The sequence below is a fragment of the Carcharhinus amblyrhynchos genome, chromosome 25 (genome assembly GCF_965287045.1).
Source record: "Carcharhinus amblyrhynchos chromosome 25, sCarAmb.v2.hapA, whole genome shotgun sequence".
Lineage (NCBI taxonomy): Eukaryota > Metazoa > Chordata > Chondrichthyes > Carcharhiniformes > Carcharhinidae > Carcharhinus > Carcharhinus amblyrhynchos.
The window spans coordinates 10449634-10463035 of NC_137348.1; the positions used below are offsets into that span (position 1 = coordinate 10449634).

Consider the following 13402-nt stretch of genomic DNA (forward strand, 5'->3'; position numbering starts at 1 on the left):
ACCTCAGGCTCTTGCAAAGCAATTTTTATTGCACTTCAAAGTTCATGGGTGTGGTTTTCCCTGCCCACTGCACTGCTTGAGTAATGTAGCGGGCCAGGAAATATCAGTGGGAGACCAAAGCAGGAATCGCCCAGGCCATAATCAGTCTTGCACTGAAGAACAGTGCAAGGCTGATTACAATACGAAATGATGTGGGAATGCCGGCGTTGGACTGGCGTAAACACAGGTGTTGTCAGACTTTTTACAATACGAAATACAGATTTCCATCTATTTAGTGAACCCAGGACGGAAAGTTTGAGGAGAGTTTGATAGTGTTTTGGAGAGAGTTTTGGCAAGTTTGAGGACGTTTGACTGTGTTTGATAGAGTCTAGAAGAATCTGAGGAGAGTTTGAGCTCGTTTTGGAGAGTTTGGTAGAGTTTAGAAAAGTTTGAAGAGAGTTTAAGAGAGTTGGGGCCAGTTTGAGAGAGAAAGTTTGATAGTTTTAGAGAGATTGATAGAATTTGAAAGTGTTTGGAGATTTTGATAGAATTTGAGAAGGTTTTGGAGAGTTTTGAAGACAGTTCGAGGGCGTTTTGGAGAATTTGAGAAAGTTTCAGAGTTTTGGAAAGATTAAAGAGAATTTGAGGAGAGTTTGATGGCGTTTGAGTGAGTTTTGAGAGGACTTTGAAAAAGTTTTGAAGAGTTCGAGGGAGTTTGGCTAGGCTGAGACAGTTTGGGAGAGTTTGAGGGTGTTTGAGGGAGTTTGAGAGTGTATGAGGGAAAGTTTGATAGAATTTGAGGGAGTTAGGAGAACTTGAGAGAGTTTGAACAGTTTGAGAGTGTTTGAGGGAGTTTGGTGATTTTGAGGGAGTCTGAGAGTGTTTGGGAGTATTTGAGGGAGTTTGATAGAGTTCAAAAATCTTGAGGTAGTTGAGAGAGTTTAATATTGTTTGAGGGAGTTTGATAGAGTTTGGGACAGTTTGAGGGAATTTGAAGGAGTTTGATATAGTTTGTGAGTATTAGAGGGAGTTTGATAGAGGTCGGAGAGTTTAGGGTATTTAAAAGAGTTCGGGGAATTTGAGGGAGTTTGATATTGATAGGGTTTGAGAGAGTTTTTAAGAGTTTGATGGAGTTTACCGGAAGTGGGTGCAGCAGCGCGGCGCGTTGGCCGCCGGGAGTGAGGTCACCGGGAAAGTGGCCTATCCGCCGAAGCGGCGCCAAGATCTCGCGAGAGGCTCACGCGGCCTTTGCGGGGACGCAGCTTCCGCTTCCGCTTTCCCAGCATGCTCTCTCTGAGGCACGGCAATGGCGGAGTATGGCAGCATCCTCACCCCGGCGGCGCTCGGCCTGAGCGCCGGTCACTCGCCCGTACCCAAAGTGGAAGCTTTCGCCGACGCGCTGCAGAGGGCGCGGCAGGTAAAGGAGAAATCCCCCCTCCCTCCTCCCCCCGGCGGCCCGGCCCTTTCCCGAGCTTCCCTCTCCGAGCGGGAGTAGAGGTGGCGGCTGGAGGAGAAGCCTGTGGTGGCGGGCCGGAGCCGCCTCCATTTGCAGCCCCCTCCCCTCCCTTCCCCTCTCCTCCCTTCCCCTCTCCTCTACTGCCTCACAGGGAGAGAGGGGGACAAGACACCCCGGGGCTCAGGGACAGCTGATACCCCTGTCCCTCCAGAAAAAAAGGAACCCCACTTGGGCGTCAGGTATCAGCTCGACTCCTTCACGATTCCCTCCAAATCAGCTCCCTGAACCCTGCCACCCTCCCCAGCTCTGCAATCTCCCACATCAGGCCATTCATTCCACTGTACAGTTTTTCAAAGTTTATTCGTGTCACAAGTAGGCTTACATTAACACTGCAGTGAAGTTACTGTGAAAATCCTCTAGTCAGAACACTTTAGTGCCCTGTTCGGGTACACTGAGGGAGAATTTAACATCACCAACGCACCCTAACCAGCACATCTTTCGGACTGAGAGGGAAAACCAGAGGAAACTCACGCAGACATGGGGAGAATGTGCAGGCTCTACATGGACAGTGACCCAAGCTGGGAATCGAACCCAGGTTCCTGACAGTGTGAGGCAACAGTGCTAACCACTGAGACACCACGCTACAGCAGGTTTCAATAGAGTTTGAAACTTCAGGTGGGGTTTTTTGACAGTAGCCTGCACTATGAATAATGTCCTCCTCAACACCTCCATACTAAAGCACCTGCAGCAACTTATATCTGTGTTGTGAAAATGCAGACATCTGCAGTCACTTTTGCTGTGCTCATACCTGAGATCAGAACATCGTTTTCCATTTTGGTGGACTTGACCTTTGAATCTGCGGGCACAGTCGCTGTGCACTGTTTATACATTGTGCTGCCTCCTTGAAATTTGTCTTGAGTTTTGATCTGGTTATCACTGATTTTGATGAAAAGAGTTCCCTGATCAGAATAAAGTAGGAGAGAGAAAGTTTGTCCGGTTATTACGTTCAGCCTTATGTAGAGAGCAAAAATTTGTGCGTCATTTGTAGCAATTCTACTGAGCTTTTGACATTGGTACAAGACAAATTTAGGACCGATGTTCTTCACATTTCATAATCAGCATTTAGGATGGGATAATGTACATGCATGCTTTGCAGTTATTGGATGTGCTTGGGCACTTTGAAGGGAGGAACTGAGTTTTCTGAATACTTGGAGACCTGGGTCAGCGATCAGATCATTAAATAAATGGAGTCTTACTTGATGTAAAAGTTAAGTGCCTATCACTTAAGATTGGCATCTCCTATTTAATGAGTAGGATTACACTTGTGGTGAGTCTTCAGTTTTGAAATGACATATTACATGAGTAAGCTGTGTTTTGATCTTGTAGTAATAAACTAGTTACTGTAGTGAGCCAACAAGTACCATTCCTTGAAATCCAAATTTCAAAATCTGTACATAATAGCTATAGACTGAATTCTCTCACGTTTTAAGACATTAAAGATGGATAAATAGACTTCTTGCCCCCTCATTCCTGTGCTGGCTGACAAATAATTATTCCACTTGCAAGCCCGTATTCCATAGTCCTGCACTTTGCGGCACCTGTTTCATATCTGAATATTTTTTACATGCAACAAAGTTTTCTGCTTTTGCCATCCTCTCTGCCAGTGAGTTCTAGGCCCTTGCCACCTGGGTGAAGAAGTTTATCCTCTGCTCCCATCTGATCTTTTTACCAATTGCTTTAATATCGCTGCACCCTGCTTTTTGACTGGTAGCGAACATAAGCCTTCCTATCTACTCTGTCCAGACTCTGTCCAGACTCTGTTTTATGCACCTTGATTAAATCTCCCCTCAGCTCTTCTGTTGCAAAGAAAGCAATCCCAGCCTATCAAGGGAGATTAAACAATTTGGATTTAGCTTGACTGGAGTTCGGAAGGATGAGAGGGGATCTGATCGAGGTATATAAAATTTTAAAAGGGATTGACAAAGTAAGTGGGGAATACATGTTTTCTCTGATGGGGCAATCTCAAACAAGAGGTCACAGGTGTAGGTTGAGAGGTGACAGATTTAAACCTCTGATGAGGAGGAACTACTTCTTGCAGAGGGTGATGAAATTGTGGAACTTGCTGCCCCATAGTGTGGTGGAGTCTGAATCGTTGAATGGTTCCAAGAAGGAGATAGATATATTTCTAATAAAAAAAAGGGATAAGGGGATATAGGGAACAGGTGGATTTGAGACCAGGGAGAGATCAGCCATGATCTAATTGGATGGTGGAGCAGGCACGAAGAACTGAATTTGCCAACTTCTGCTAATTCCTATGTTCCCGTCTGTCCTCAGCTAAAGTTCTTCATTCCTGACAGCAGGATTATCAGTTGCTTGGCTGAAAGACTAATCACAAAAAGAGTTCTCCAAACTGTTAAAGCAATGGAAACCTTTACTGGTTTCCCATCTGGAACCCCTGGCTGAACTTTTAGAAGCTTCAGGCACCAAGAGAAAGGGAATGCCTTTAGTTTTAGTTTTATTATTAATTTTGTAAAAGCAGCCATGAAGTTGTCAAATAGAGAACACTACAGAAATCTGTAATATTGACCAAAATTTAAGGGATACCCCATCAGTTTCCCATTGTGCTCTTGGAGATGAGGGGCCAGTTTGAAAGCCTAATGCCTTAAAGTTATGGTTTATTATATCAACCGTCTTCCATCTCATAGTCAACAATCAATCATTTAATTATTCCATGTGGACGTCATGTGTCAGTGCTGACTATCACAGTGACCATTGCTGATTAAGTAGATCTGTGCCGCTTTATTTGGCTCCCTTCATTCGTTTGTGCACTTAATTAAGAGTACATGCTTGGATGTGATTGCATAGCTGCAGTTTTGTTTCAGTAAAATATGTTGCTTGAATATCTTGTTACTTGTCTTGAAAGAGAACTCATTTTAGGCAAATTGAAGGTGATGTCTATTCCTCTGGGTTCATGTGAGTGCCCTTGATTCAATTGAGATTATACCCTAGTTTTGAGTCTTTTTCATGCTTGTACAATCCATCACCTATTTGCCAACAAAAAATTATGATTTGGTGCCTCAAAAATTCAAACCGCAAGGATTTTGGTGTCACCATGGCCCTCTCTTCTTGCAACATTTGCAAAGGTTTATCTATTAGAGTCACAAGTAGGCTTACTGCACTAAAGTTACAATGAAAATCCCCTAGTTGCCACAATCCGGCGCCTGTACGGGTACGCTGAGGGAGAATTTAGCATGGCCAGTACACCTAACCAGCACATCTTTCGGACTGTGGGAGGAAACAGGAGCACCCAGAGAGAAACCCATGCAGATATGGGGAGAACATGAAAACTCCACACAGGCAGTGACCCAAGCCGAGAATCAAACCTGAGTCCCTGGCGCTGCGAGGCAGCAGTGCTAACAAGAATCATTGTAAGCTATGTGCAAAATGCATTTTTCAAATCAACTTGACTGCACTATCTGAAGTTGCGTTGTATGAATTTGTCACCCGTCTTTTAGGATGTTTTCTGCTGCCACGTAATTGTTCCCTGCTATCTATTCTGTTGAGAACTGATATGGAATGTATTGCTTCCCTGGCATCTAGTATTGATACTTGATTTAATCTTGTAGTGCTTAGGCCTCAGTATATGGAACAAGCAAGTCATCAGTCACTACAGCAAAGGATGATTGAACGAAGCATTACCCCGCTCTACCAAATACATATTTTGAAGTAATCAAATGTTAAATTATCCTCGGGCTCAAGGGAAGGTTATAATCAAATTTAAATATGTCATATGTCATCTGACCAGCCTGCATCCTGATGTGAATCAGTGTCTTTTAATCACCATCAAAATATCCATTTTTAGGTTTCTTTGCAGTTTTATGTATGCTTTGCACATGCATTGTGTCGTTATAGCCTGTACAATGTGTCTAATGAGAGAGCCATTTGCTTTTCTTGGGTGATGTATGAAAAGTGATGACTGAGTTGTTGGTTTTTCACGTTTGGTGTTTCGCAGTGCAGTAATGTCCTTGTGAGTAGTCCGATGCTCTTAATCTATGCTTGATTGGGGATTGGTCCGGTTTGGCTTGGTGTGTAATGGAAAGGCTTTGTGGATTATGGCTGGATTTGGCAGAGTCCTTTAGCAGTGTATTTTTGTTTTTGCTTCATTAACCAAACCAAGATAATACTTTAAATGAAGCAGTTTTGAGTTTCAGTTTGTGTTGCTGTAGCACTTGTTTTATTGTGTTTTCAGTATTGCTGCTAAAGCTTAATCAGCAAATGGATAGTACATTGAGGAGTGATACTGTTTCTTTATCAATTAATTTAAATTTTATATACAAGTGGGGGGCGAGGTCTACATTTTCTTGTAGTTTGGTATGGTATTGTGCATTTCAAAATCCTCTCTAAGGATCAAATCTTGAACATAAGAATGAGGAGCAGGAGTAGGAAATTCAACCCCTCAAGCCTGCTTCGTGCCATTCAATATGATCATGGCTGATTTCATCTCCATCTTCCTGCCCACTCCCTTTAACCCTTCTTAGAATCGTCGAATCCCTACAATGCAGAAGGAGACCATTCAGCCCATCGAATCTGCACCGATCACAATCCCATCCAGGCTCTATCCTCATAATCCCATGCATTTACCCTAGCCAGTCCCCCTGACATCTTGGGGCAATTTAGCATAACCAGTCAACCTAACCCGCATATCTTTGGACCGTGGGAGGAAACTAGAGCACCAGAGGAAACACGTGCAGACATGGGGAGAATGTGCAAATTCTATACAGTGACCCAAGCCAGGAATTGAACTCGGGTCCCTGGTGCTGTGAGGCAGCAGTACTAACTACTGTGCAACCCATCTCTCGAGTAATTAAAAACCTATCTCTCTCCTCCTTACTATTGTCTCCATAGTCATTGACCGCGAAGTGTGCAACAGTGAAAATTCTCCCCTCCCGTGTTCTTGATATTAAAAATAGTTCTGAAAATACTGCAGCTTGTGGGTCATTTTCAGTGGCACTTGTTTTGGTGCCTTGAATGTGGGAATAAAATTGGATTTGTAGATTGTTGGAGAGACAACTTCTTGGGTCATTCAAAATAGGGAAAGTTGTTTTTCTGTTCGCAGCATATGGAATATCAAGACAGGCAATGTGTCTTTTGAACCTCTTCACCATTCAGTTAGATCAAATCTGATCTTCAGCCTTTGCTCCAATATCCCATACCTCATGATTCAACCTCAACCTTTCAGTCTCAGGTTTGAATGTACTCAGAGGCTGTCCACCCGGCGTTTTGAGATGGAGAATTCCTTTGGATGCAGAAATTTCGCCGCGGCTCAACCCTAAATGACTGACTCCTTATCCTGACTTTGACGCTCTCGTTTTAGACATTCTCAACCAAGGAACCAGCCTTTCAGCATCCACATTGTCAAACCCTCCAATAATAGCCGCTTACTCTTAACACGAGAATCTTGGCTCATTTCACACAATCTAACCTCATATTTAAACAATGTTTGCTTAAAAGGAACCCATATGTTAAGCAAGTACTGTACATGTTTAAATAAAGGTTACATTCTTTTAATGCAATCACTTCGACCTTGTATGTAACTGCTGCAGCATAATTCTTTTTTAAAATTTGTTTTTAGTAACTATATTGACATTTTTTTCTACGTTGACTCTACAGTCTGATACAAATATTATCATATAATTAATAATTTTGGTGTAATAGTCAGGTCTGGCCAGCATTTGCTTCCACACTTTCTACTCCACATCAGTGCAGGTAGAATTTCTTCCACCATAAAATTTTAAAGTATTGGGTGAATCATCTCTTGTGGAACAGTGGTTAGAACTGCTGCCTCATGGGGAAAGGGACCCAGGTTCAATTCCTGGCTTGGACCACTACCTATGTGGAATCTACACGTTCTCCCCATTTCTGCTCCATTTACTCCCACAGTCTGAAAAACGTGCTGGTTAGGTGCATTGACCATGCTAAATTCTCCTTTAATTTTCCGCAACAGGCACCAGAGTGTGACGACTAGGGGATTTTCACCGTAACTTCATTGCAGTGTTAATGTAAGCCTATTTGTGATTTTTTTTATATATATCCTCCACATTTCCTGATGATGTTGACACTAGATTGGCTATAGTTTCATTGCTGAGAATTCTGCTGGTTTTTATCCAAGTTATCGAAGTTTGGATGTGGGTGGAAATAGTGAGTGTTGACTGGTCACGGCACTCTTGGATGTGTTGCTGCTGTGTCCGATTCTATCCATACTGGTGTCCACGTGCAGATTTTGCAGTGAGCAATTGCAAGACCCCCTTACTTATTGTCCTTCAGCAATAGACGCACCTATGGTGGTGCCTTAGCTTATCCAACGTTGACCAGACCTGGAACATTTCTAATATCATTGAATTGGAACAGATTCTTTAAAGTTACAAATCAGATCCTCAACCAGTTGGGCTTTGCAGTTATTCTCTCTTGTATTTAACAGTAGCAAACTGATAAGTGCATCGGAGTGGCTTGGGTGCTTATCCCTTTGCATTTTCTGGTGCTGGGTTTTTCCTTCCTTGGACTCCACTAATGTAAAAAACGGATCCTGAGATTTGGAGACAGGCCACCACACAAAGCAGAACAGTTTATTGTGCTTATGTGATGGGGAGGCTCAAGTCACGAGACATTAGCATTATTCACAAACTGTGCAAGATTTAAAAAAAAAATCTCTTTGCCCTGAATTGTCTCTACACAAATTAAGTTCTCAAGAAGGATTTATTTGATTTTTATAGATTTTATTCATTTATTTTCAAGTACTTCAGATCTGTTATGGTGCTACTACGGAGGATTCCAACTCTGAACTTTATCCGGGGTAGAGCAGAGGGAGATGAGGAAGCACTTGTGTATATTCGTGTCCACTGGCAGTGCAGTGGGTAGCACTGCTGCCTCACAGTGCCAGGGTCCCAGGTTCAATTCCGGCTCAAGTCACGGTCTGTGTGGTGTTTGCACTTTCTCCCTGTATCTGCATGGATTTCCTCTGGGTGCTCTGGTTTCCTCCCACGGCCTGAAGATGTGCGAGTTAAGTTGATTGGCTATGCTCAAATGACCCTAATATCAGGAGGATTAGCAGGGTAAATGCATGTTGTTATGGGAGTAGGACCTGGGTGGGATTGTGGTTGGGCCAAGTGGCCACCACCTGTACGGATTCTATGAGTCTATACTCTGCTGATGGCATACCTGTAGAATGTCTTTCATGATTACTTAACATAATTTTGTGTGATGGAAAATTGTCCAGCCTAAATTATTCTGCCGCACTGGTGATTCACTGGCAGGCTGTATATTAATGATAGCTGGAGTGGTGGATGTGATTGGAGCAGTGATTTATCCGGTGTACCTTCAACTAAATGTATGCTGGTATCTGAAGGCCAGGCTGGTTGTAGATTTATTCAAGTAGGAATGTTTACCTGTACTGAATGCGTATGTGTGTATGAATCAGAGACCGGCTGAGATTTTCTTGTCGTTGAGTACTGCACGAGTCAGATGATTTCAGACAGGACATTGGCAAACAGGATATTTACAAAATAATTCTGTCCCCTTTTAATCTGCAGTAGCTAAATGATGGTTTTCTAAATTCTCTTGCCCGGGTGTGGTTCTAGTATAATGTTCCTGCAACTGTGTCCCACCAATGCTTTAACCTTAATACAACAGCAGACATGACCATTTTTCTTTACTGGGTCTTGAGGCAATGGTGAATGATTTTGTTGTTGAGACAGCCGCTGTCTTTCACGGGATGTATGTGTTGCTGGCGCTGCCTATATTTGTTGCCTATTTACTAATTGTTCTTGGGCTGAGTGGTTTGCTCAGCCATTAGAGAGGGCAGATAAGAGGCACCGCACTGTTGTTAGTCTGGAGCCATGCGTAGGCCTGACTGGATAAGGATGGCAGATTTGTTTTCTTAAAAGACATTACTGAACCATGAGTTTTTATACTTGATAGTTACAGTCATGGTCACCATTACTGAATCTAGCTTTATATTCCAAATTTAACTGATTTGTATTTAAATTTCACCAGCTGCAGTGAAGGGATTTGAACCTGTGTCCCCAGAGCATTAGCCTTGATCTCTGGATAACTAGTCCAGTGACATTAGTACAATGCCATTGTCTCCCTGTGGCCAGCTCTGTACTGCTTAAATATTTTGCATAGAATTCATGTCCTCAGTGAGAACAGCTCAAAAATGAGGCAGATGTGCAGCATCATCCTGAGAATAAATCAAATCTCATTCATGCGAATGACAATATAAAACAAAGATTCAGAATCCAGTTCACTTGACAAGCTAAAGAATTGCTGCTCTTGGACACACGTTCTATAGTAAGGGGATAATTAGCTCCAATATTTTCTTTCTACTTACCGGATCAAGACAGAATAAATCTACCTCGTGACCTTCCTAGAATATTGCAAGCGGTAGATATACGAGTGATCAGGGCCATAATCTCCTTTGGGATTCAGATGATAGCTGCAAATAGTTTGTGTATTTAATGATTCAATTCCAAACTCCTTTAGGTGGTTATAGCCTAAAATGTGTGTATGTGCCTTGTATAAATTGTATGTACTGATATTTCCCTATAACTCTTAATGTAAAATGTTCACATTGCAATCACAACTCATTTTGGTGTGGATATCATTTTGTATTATCTGTATTATTTTGTATATTTTGACTCCACTAGGTAAATGTCTTGTTACTTGTTGAAGCAAAAATAATTTAAAACTTCACCACATTAGCTGTGCAAAATGTGTTATGGTGCATGTTTGCCTTGGTGTATATATCTAATAAGTGAAATTAATTTAGATATCCTATGTTAGGAGTGGGTGGGAACTTTGTATCCATTGTATATCATTATGTGCAGCTGGAGGGTGTTCATTGGGATTTCATTTGAGCACAGAGAGATGCTTGTTGAAGCTGTGTGTAGTCGGGTTAGGAGATGTATGTTTGTAATGCTTCACTCTGTAAATAACTGTGAGACTGAGTAAAGGTTGGTTCTCGTACTATCCTTCAACTGTCTTAGCAGAATAGAACAGTTGCAGCCAGAGCTCCACATCTCTCTTGCATCAAGGTGGCACAGTGGTTAGACTGTTGCCTCACAGCGCCAGGGATCTGGGATCGATTCCGGCTTGGGGTCACTGTCTGTGTGGAGTTTGCACACTCTTCCCGTCTTTGCAAGGACTCCCTCTCACACTCCAAAGATGTGGCTTAGATGAATTAGCTATGCTGAATTACCCCTTAGTGTCAGGGGGACTGGCTAGGGTAAATGTATAGGGTTACAGGAATAGGGCCTGGGTGGAATTGTGGTCGGTGCACCCAAGGGCTGAATGGCCTCCTTCTGCACTGTAGGATTCTATGATTCGTACTGGTCTATGCTGGAATCGTATATGGACTTAGATCACTGATCCAGGAGTAAAAACCGTGTTACCTTCTGGGACCGCACAGACTATGAATGCTTCTATCAAGTGTTCTGTTGAGTACTTGGACAAGTTACTGGAGATTCCAGTGGAACTGTGTCCTCCCAGGAAGTCATCACTTCCGTTAGAGGAGGAGTAGGAGTGTAAAAGCTTTCCACATTGATGTTAGTATGTATTATGACAAATCACAGGCCATTAATAGTATAAGGCTGTAATCTGATCTGTTTTGGTTATGGCTGTTATCTGAAGAGTTTTGCTCGTGTTGTTTATGACTCTTTTTCTAACTTTTTTTTTACAGTTTGCTGCCTTGTTTCTATTTTTAGGTGATTTTTCTCTGTGCAGAGCATTCTAGTGCTGTGGGATCAAATGTTTTCCTTTTTTGCTTTCAGCTGCATGCATGAGCCCACTTCCTAGTCATGTACCATAGGGGCCAGATTACTTTAACGTACTCCCAGCTTCAAGCCAAGAGGACTAGCCTTTTCCTCCATTCAAGTGACCTTGAAATTAAGGTGTAATGGAATCATTGGAAATGAGTAACCTTTCCCAAATCTTCACGTTAGAATTTAGCTTGAGAGTGAGTTAGTTTGGATCAACCGGACAAAGGTTTATAGTAATGTGTGAACGTCTTGTACAGGATATAGTTATCACTGCCCTGTCTTCAATCTCCCTCTCTCAGTTTCAGCTTTCTTTTAGCGAGACTGATTAAAATTAGTTAACATTGCATGCTATTTTCTCACTGAGGCTTATTTAAAGGTTCTTGTCTGCCTGCCTGTGGTCAGGAGGATTGGGGCATTGAAGGTGAAATTATAGCGTAATCCTCACGCTGTCCTTCAGTTGCTATTTTAGCATTAATACTTTATTCAGTAGTCATACATATTCAGTTGAATGGTGTTTGTAATACTCAGTGAAGGTCCTCAAGGTGTCCGTGTTTAAAATATTGGATAACAGCTTGCTGGAGAACTGCCAAGTTAAATCTCTACTCTGACAGTTTATTAGGGGAGCTTTCTTCAGCTGATGAGCTCACACTGACTGAAGAAAAGTATCCATCCTGGATTGTACGTTGATCCTATGTATATCAGTGAAGAATTCCTGGACATTGGTCATCAGGAATGGTGGTGATTCTGGTTAGTTTAACGGCAAATGACCGGAAACAACAGTTTGGTAGATTTCAGTGTGTTGCATGTGGGAATGTTTCTAAACTTGTCATTTCTGGATGGTGCACTTTTGATCATCGGGATTGTTGTGCCCCCCACCCCGTCCCAGATTTGAGTTTTCTGCTTGATAGTAATGAAAATATCTTACATTTGTAATAACTTGCAGTTTAAAGAGGAAATTGCTTCACTTTCATTGCTGTACAGAAGTGTCAAACACTAGTGTACCTTCATACTATTCACATTGGTAGCCCTTCTCTATGCAATAGTTTATTTTTTCATAAACCACCACTTCCTTCTACGTGCACTTGGCAGATCAATCTAACTTTGTGGGAAATTGTTTATTGAAACGAACTTCAATATTCCTTTCATTGTCTTGAAATTTTTAAAATTGGTCCAGAGAAACATTTTTCACTTTCTTTGGTTCCATCGCCAGGAGGCCAAGATAGAAATTGTGGCATAAGGATTGAGAGAGGCAGCCAGACAGAACCATGGAGTTTGCAATGAATATAGATTCAAGAGGGAATACAAAGAAAATTAAATAGGGTTGATGGTGTCGGATATTTTGATTTATTATTGTCGCATGTATTGGTGTACAGTGAAAAGTATTGTTTCTTGCGCACTATACGCTTTTCTGACATAGGCTTTTGGACTGGATACATATTCCCAATCATACAGACATTCGCTGGCAAAACTGCCAATTGAGATTTAATTTTTACCTTGGTGTAGATATGTATCCCTTTGTTCCTCATACTGGTGAAGGTGCTATTGTTTTTTGCCGTTGAACAAGATGACAACATTTTGAGAAATCCCAGACTGGCAGGGTGGATTATAATTTGAGAATTTCTTGATGAATGCTTAAATGGTGAATCCTTCCACTTCTTTGTCAAAGTAATTTTGATTTGATTTATTATTGTCACATGTATTAGTATACAGTGAAAAGTATTGTTTCTTGCACACGATACAGACAGAGCATACCGTTCATAGAGAAGGAAAGGAGAGAGCGCAGAATGTAGTGTTGCAGTTAAAGCAAGGGAATAGAGACAGATTAACTTAATATAAGGGTAGGTCTAGTCAAAAGTCTGGCAGCAGGGAGGAAGCTGTTCTTGAGTTGGTTGGCATGTGACCTCAGACTTCTGTATCTTCTTCCTGACAGAAGAAGGTGGAAGAGAGAATGTCCGGGGTGCATGGAGTGGAAGAATACAGTTCCTTAAGAGTGTATTTAAAGCTTCCGCAAAGCTTTTAGAAGCTTCCACGTAAAAGGTGGATGTTGTATTGTGCGAATATCTGATTTCCTCCTGAATATCATTTTTGAAGATTGTGTCACCTCCACCATTCTGTAGCTGTCTAATGCAGTGCAGCAAATGTTGTACAGTATGGT

General features: G+C 42.0%; 1 protein-coding gene across 5 annotated transcripts in view; it reads left to right on the forward strand.

The window, feature by feature from the left end:
* The first annotated feature begins 1261 nt into the window (after nucleotides 1–1261).
* Nucleotides 1262–13402, forward strand: part of fubp3 (far upstream element (FUSE) binding protein 3) — a 127297-nt gene continuing 115156 nt past the window's right edge. For all 5 annotated transcript variants that reach the window (XM_080212434.1, XM_080212436.1, XM_080212437.1 and 2 more), the window contains exon 1: nucleotides 1262–1396. In XM_080212434.1, coding sequence (XP_080068560.1) covers nucleotides 1286–1396 — 111 coding nt within the window. In that variant the 5' untranslated portion in view covers nucleotides 1262–1285. The remainder of the gene's footprint in view (nucleotides 1397–13402) is intronic.